Raw genomic sequence first — 6,351 nt, 5'->3', positions numbered from 1 at the left:
AAAGACAAGCCTGCTGAATGCCTCGATGCAATAAACAAGTTTCTTGCTGATAACGAGCTCCGTGCCTTGACCGCTTGTACTGCACAAAAGGCTTGCATGGATTTTTCATGATTTTTTTTAGTATTTATTATATATAAGCTGCTTGGAATCAGGGACGTATGACGATTTCGAAACGTAATATAGAATCATTGTATTATTCTAAGAAAATTTCGATCTAAAAGCACTAATGTTTAAAAAAAAAGATTATCAATGGTCCAAGAGACACACGGAAGATACGAGGCTTTTGAATTATGCAATCGCACGATAAACGTATCGATGACCACGGACTTTTAGAGCCACGACCGCAACAAGAGCGGCAAAGCCACAGCCTGATGCGAAAAACATCGTCGCAAGAACGGTAGAAATACCATCTTCCTTTCGACGACGAGTTGCATCCGATTCCAAGAGGGGCAACTCGTGACCAAGAACGTCATTCTCGGGTCGAGTGATATCCGCACTTGTGTCTAAAATTGGATGTTCTTTTGCAGTCTCTTTAAACGGAACGATGCCAAAAATCGAGCCTCCATAAACTTCTTTCTCCTCCCAAACGAGTTCTTCTTTGCTAATGTCGGGCTCCATATACGCACAATCCGTTTCAATGCCCAGATTATTCGTACCACGTACAATCTTAAAGAATCCATTCATCCCCCAGTAGGTGCCCCATGAATTGCGAACATGCCAGTACTTGACGCCATCTTCTTCGCCCCACCCAACAACCTCGACATCGTGGTCGAGATCTAAAAACCCCGTCTTGTCCTCCAGAATCCCAGCCTTGTACTCGTAATTAAACTCATAACTGCACGCAATGCCGCACGTAATTGGACCGCCTTTCATCAGTTCTTTCATCATTGCTAACTCGCCCGACAAGTGGCCATAGCTCTTGGCACGATAGCGCACCATCTTGGTCACAGGAAAGCACACAGGCGCCGTGCGGCTTTCAGGAGTGTACATGCAACTACGACACCAATACATTTGTTAGAAAATAAAGCCACGACCACGGAATGAAAAGGCCTACTTCATGCAGTAGCCGTGTGGAGGACACGTGCCATTAGTCGCGTGGAATTTTGTGTGATCCGTGGCGTTGTATGGCAAACACGACTCGTCTGGTAGTCCATAGCGGAGCATGAATTCGTACACGTCAGAGGCTTCGCCACCATCACAGCCAGACGACAGTCCGTGGCCGGGGGCACAATTAAGGAAACTCTGACGCCCCAGCATAACGTCGGCACCAGTGTAATTCTGACGTTTGTTCGCGATCTTGATGCGATCTTGCGCACTTGACATGGCGCCGTGGGCAAAGCACGAGCCACAGTACTGCGGAATGTGTTGATTCCAGCTGGGGACACAAAAACCGCGTTCACACCAATCCAAGTGTTTCGGGAGCTGCTCGAGCTCTTGTGTTTCGTCGAGTGACAAGACAGGGAGCGAGTTTCGCGTTGGATGCAGATGTTCGCGACCTTTCATGGTTCGTTTGCACCGGCATCCATCTTGCTGGGCTTCGACACGCAAAAGCGCAGAGATTACGACGAGTATTGTGAATACCGTGGTCATGACCATGGCTTTGCCGTTTCTGTGGCAAATTCACGAATGAACAGGTGCCAATGTTGCCTTTGATCAAAAGGCTTTTCCCAGACGTTTTATTGGCTAGCTGGGAGTGGAAAGATACTTGTTCGTTGGGCAATCGGACATAGAAAGATATTCCTCGTTATTTTTAAAAAATTCGATTTCCTTGGATATCACGCGATTTCAGGAAGATGATCGTGTTTGACAGGCGTAGCGTGCTTGACAAAAAAAGCCACTTCTAGGTAAAACCATAGAATGTATTTTCAGCTCTAGTACTTTGATACGACAGCGGCACTGCACCACTGTTAACGACTATTTTTTCGATCGCCAAAAGTTATTCCATTAGATGCTAAGGCTTTTTAATTAGCTTGTTAAAAAATTATGACAAAGGTTACTTCATTCTGAAGTTGTCTCACTTCACGTTGTTACATTTGATGTACATAGATCTTTCTTGCGACCGGAGCCATCACATTGACAACTGGTCATTTGCTGTCTATTGCTCGTTTGATATGGATAAGTACCGACGCATGGAGAAACCTCGTCGTGAGGAACAGAAGGTCGAAGCCGATCCCAATGAGATCCGCATCACGCAACAGGGAAAAGTGCGGAGCTACATTTCGTATGCCAACGGGCTCTTCGTGGTGAGTAGACAGTCAAAATGGGAGTACCTGTTTATTAAAGACCTCAATGGCATGGTTTTTTTTTATCGGCAGGAAAAAAATGAACGTCGCGTAGTATTAAAGGCCATGGGCAATGCAATTAGCAAAGCGGTGACCGTGGCGGAAATACTAAAGCACCGCGTTGCGAATTTGCACCAAGTGACGCGCATCTCATCGATCGAGACCGTGGACGTGTATGAGCCACTCGAGGAAGGATTAGATCGCATTGAGACGACGCGCCATATTCCTGGCATTTCGATTCAATTGTCGCTTGATGCGTTGGAACGCGATGATCCGGGCTACCAGAGTCCAATTCCACTGGACCAGGTCCAGGCAGGGTCTCCTTCTCTTGACAGGCGTGAGTTTAAAAAGTCGCGAGCTCAACACAAACGTTCTGGACGCAGAGAAAATAGCCATGTGGATGCCGAAAATACTGCTACTACGGAAGAAACGAATGAGGAAAAAGATGCGGGCGAAGCTGCGCCGATTAGCCGTGGAAAGCGTGGCAAAGGACGAGGTCGTGGACGCAATAGTAATGGAGGACGTGTCAAGACCGTCCAGACGACTGTGGACGGAGACGACGCGGGCGAGGCGCAACAACCTGTAGACGGAGAGACACCCCGCAAGTTGGGGCGAGGACAGCGAAAGAAGAATACGGGAAGTGATGGTGGCGAACAAGCCGAAGAAGGCGATGCTGCGGAAGAATCTCGTCATTTCCGTCGGGAGCGATATAATGGTCGTGGACGTGGTCGAGGTCGCGGACGAGGACGCGGACGCGGGCGCGGGAATCGTGACGTGAGCCATGATCGTGAAGGAACGGCCGAGCCAGTGGCGGCGACAGTGGCCACGGAAGCAACGATTCCTACGGAGTCGTGAAGTCTTCCCGATGGAAGGATTTTGTGTTGCGAAAAAGCAAACGTAGGAACGACCAAAAAACGCGAGCAACAACAAACTAATAGCGATTGATTTATCACCTATCATGGGTTCCTTTTTTTTTCAATACCAAAAAAAAGAAATTGGTGGCGGGTACTCATTTCCGGACGTGCACACAATTTCTACGTAAAAGAAAGATCTTAATTCGTAGTAAATTAGCCTTTCTGCGACGTGCTATTTCCATGGACCGATGCCAGGATCTATTGATGCTGCTGCCGAGGTCCTCGGCCTCCTCCACCACCCCCTCCACGTCTTGGACGGAACCCATCACGACTATTGGAAGTCTCATTACGTCGATTGCTTCCAGCACTAAACCCAATGCGTCCATTTCCTCCACGACGACCGTCGTTGCCACCTCGACGATTATTCCACTCCTCTTTACTCGTACCTGAGCGTAAATCCATCATCCGTTCATTATTTTCAACAATCTGCGCGAGTTTGTCCGAGTATTGCAGAGCCATTGTCTGAAGACTCGAGCGTTCCATCTTGTACATAAGAATAGCCTGAGAACTCTGGTCCCACGCCGCTTGAAGCTCTTCATTAATCATCATCTTGGACACGACACTATGCACTGTCTTCTCATCGAGTTCAAACATTTCCATGAGACGATCAAGACATACCGAGTCGTACTCGGCACTATACGCAAGCAAGTACGTCCGCAGCCCTTCAATCTGAATTTTATGCTGTACCATGGCCTTAACCCGCTCGGCAACGTTCAAGCCCGGAAACAAGTCCCAAACTGGTAAGCTTACCAAGAGTTCGGCACTTTGACGCCAGGAACCTTGCGCAAGATGCTTCACTGCCGCGACAACGTGATCCCGTGGATTCTCTGGAGGACCTTCAAACACGAGACGTTCGTGGAACTCCAAGAGCTTCCGAAAAGCTTTCGATACGATACGTTTTCGGTCAGTCACGTTCGGATTGACCATATTTGGCACCTCAAGAAGCATGGCACTAACCAAGTGGCACGTTTCCAGCAAGTCAAGATTAATATGCATGTGATACGGAACTTGACGTCGACGTTCGAGACGTTCTTGCTCTAAATCGCGCTCGCCGTACCGAAACGATTGCAGTCCTTGGGCTAACAACTCTTTTGTACGAGACCCTGTACAAATCTCGGAAAGACACGCGTGGGCTTCCCAAATCAAGCCACAACGGAACGCACATAGACCAAGCTGTGCCATCATGCGATTAAAGAGAATTTGCGTTGGAATGTCGGCATCCGTGATATTGTCTTGAATATGGGACATCAAGAGCAAATCCCGTGCTTCGTGGAACCGATCGTGAAGCGAATGATGGTAAATCCGACACAACATGGCACGGGTTTTCGCGCGAATGTCGCCATGTTGAAACACAAAGCGACAGACGTCTCGCAAGTGCTTTTCAATATCAACTGGAGCCACGTCGACGCTTGGTTGGCCCAGTACCGACGCTGGATGAACAATGGCGCCACTACAGTCTGTCAGCTTGACAGCATTCATACTCGTGCATGCTGGATGGAGGAAGACAGGGTCACCGTACTTTGCTCGCTTGGCTTGCGCTTCATAGAGCGCGGCTGCGACCGAATCGTGTTTGTAATAAAGGAGCTCGGCACGTACTAAGGCCATTGTTGCTGCGCGTTGAGGGTCCTTACGAGCGTATAAAGTCTGGACACGCTCGGCAACGTCATACAAGAGACTTTCATCATACAATCGAGCAACGTACTCGCTCGTATGAGGATCGGTTTGTTGCAATGCTTTGATATACTCTTCGGACAAACGCTCGACAAACGTCACGAGATCTCCCGATACTTTAATCGTGCCTTTCGTGCCTGCTGGAGGAAGCGTATCGACAAAGTGCAAGTCCTGTTCGGCTTCTTCTGCAGCAGCCGCTGCAATTTGCGCAGCAGTAACTTTTTCACGACCCGCACGGACCATATCCGCTTGATCTTCGGACGATAATGGAGCAAGAGAGAACTCTGGGTTCTTCTCCAACAAATTTAAAATCGTACAGACATTCGTTTGCACTTGTTTCCAATGCCGAGCCGACATGACACGATCAATCTTCGAAGACGTATCAAACACGGACGTTCCAACGAGGTACATGGTTGCTACAATTTGACGAGCCGGGCCAAGACGACGTGCATAGAGCGCAAGCTTTCGCATGAGTGTAATCTGTTCGGACAAGTCGATACCTTTTTTACCACGCATCGCGACAACTTCTTTAACACGACGATCAAATTGACTTGGTGTGAGTTTGAGTTCTTCTTCAATCAACACCTTTGGAATCGCCTCTTCCGATTCACGTCGCGTTTCACGCTGTTTCACGAGTTTAGGTCCTTTGACTTTTGTCGTTTTCGTGAGTATAGGCGTTTGTTTCAGCCATCGTGCACGTCCTTTGGGCATATTATCGTCATCCTCCGAAGACGATGACGATGACGATGATTTGCTTGGCCATGAACGATCGGAATCGTCGGAATCGTCGTCAGAACCTGACTTTTCGTCGTCGGTACTTTCGTCTTCGGACCCGGAAGACTCGCTCTCGTCCTTGGACGACACCGCAGACGACGATGCGTCCGAGTCATCGGATGATGCGTCGGATGACGAGCTTTCGGACGCACTTTCGTCACTGGAATCCATGGGGTTTGCGCGAAAGTCGTCAATTTGTAAACGAATGGATTCGAGCTGTTTCTTGAGTTTTCCTTTCATTCGAATCAATGCTTTACTGTTTTCTTTACTCATTTTCTTTTGTTCAGCTTTGCTCTTGACTTTTTCCGCCATGAAATCTTCCAGCGCTACCATTGTACGAAGGTAAAAGACTGGCAACGTTGTTGTGGATTTCTTGGCTCGTTCATGCTGTTTTGTTAATTCATCGAATTCCGTTTGAATCTGTGTCCAGTCATTAATCTTCATGTGGTTCCGTAGACCCGTACAATGGCGTGCCATGCTCTCAAGTGCCTTATCTTTCGCACTCTTGACCACACGCACTTCCTCGTCCGAGTCCGAGTCGGATTGCACGGCCCAGCGCGTGGCTGCACGTGCGGCTTGTTGCTGCGTCGTTTCGACATCGGAGACATCCGACACATCGCTTTCTTCCTCGGAAGACGAACTACCGGCCCAGAACCTGCTCGCCATGACTAGAAGAACGTCGGGGCAGTATCTTCGTAACTCTCGCTTGT

General features: G+C 48.6%; 3 protein-coding genes across 3 annotated transcripts; 1 reads left to right on the top strand and 2 right to left on the bottom strand.

Annotated features, from left to right (window-relative positions):
- Positions 1–157: 157 nt before the first annotated feature.
- CCR75_001356 (uncharacterized protein) lies at positions 158–1,596 on the bottom strand (the record flags this gene model as incomplete). Its single annotated transcript, XM_067959460.1, has 2 exons — positions 158–994; positions 1,055–1,596. The coding sequence occupies 2 exons, from the start codon at positions 1,594–1,596 to the stop codon at positions 289–291; spliced, it is 1,248 nt and encodes a 415-aa protein (XP_067815345.1). The 3' UTR covers positions 158–288.
- A 358-nt stretch (positions 1,597–1,954) lies between these two features.
- CCR75_001354 (uncharacterized protein) lies at positions 1,955–6,312 on the top strand. Its single transcript, XM_067959458.1, has 2 exons — positions 1,955–2,243; positions 2,316–6,312. Exons 1-2 carry the CDS (start codon positions 2,037–2,039, stop codon positions 3,135–3,137), a joined length of 1,029 nt encoding a protein of 342 aa, XP_067814846.1. The 5' UTR covers positions 1,955–2,036; the 3' UTR covers positions 3,138–6,312.
- Positions 3,395–6,307, bottom strand: CCR75_001355 (uncharacterized protein; the record flags this gene model as incomplete). The annotated part of the gene is made up of 1 exon (XM_067959459.1): positions 3,395–6,307. The coding sequence occupies one exon, from the start codon at positions 6,305–6,307 to the stop codon at positions 3,395–3,397; it is 2,913 nt and encodes a 970-aa protein (XP_067814847.1).
- Positions 6,313–6,351: the final 39 nt, after the last annotated feature.

Source organism: Bremia lactucae, linkage group LG3, assembly GCF_004359215.1.
Source record: "Bremia lactucae strain SF5 linkage group LG3, whole genome shotgun sequence".
Taxonomy (NCBI): Eukaryota; Oomycota; class Peronosporomycetes; order Peronosporales; family Peronosporaceae; genus Bremia; species Bremia lactucae.
The sequence above is the reverse complement of the archived record's forward strand: the minus strand, read 5'-3'. Positions and strand labels throughout refer to the sequence as shown.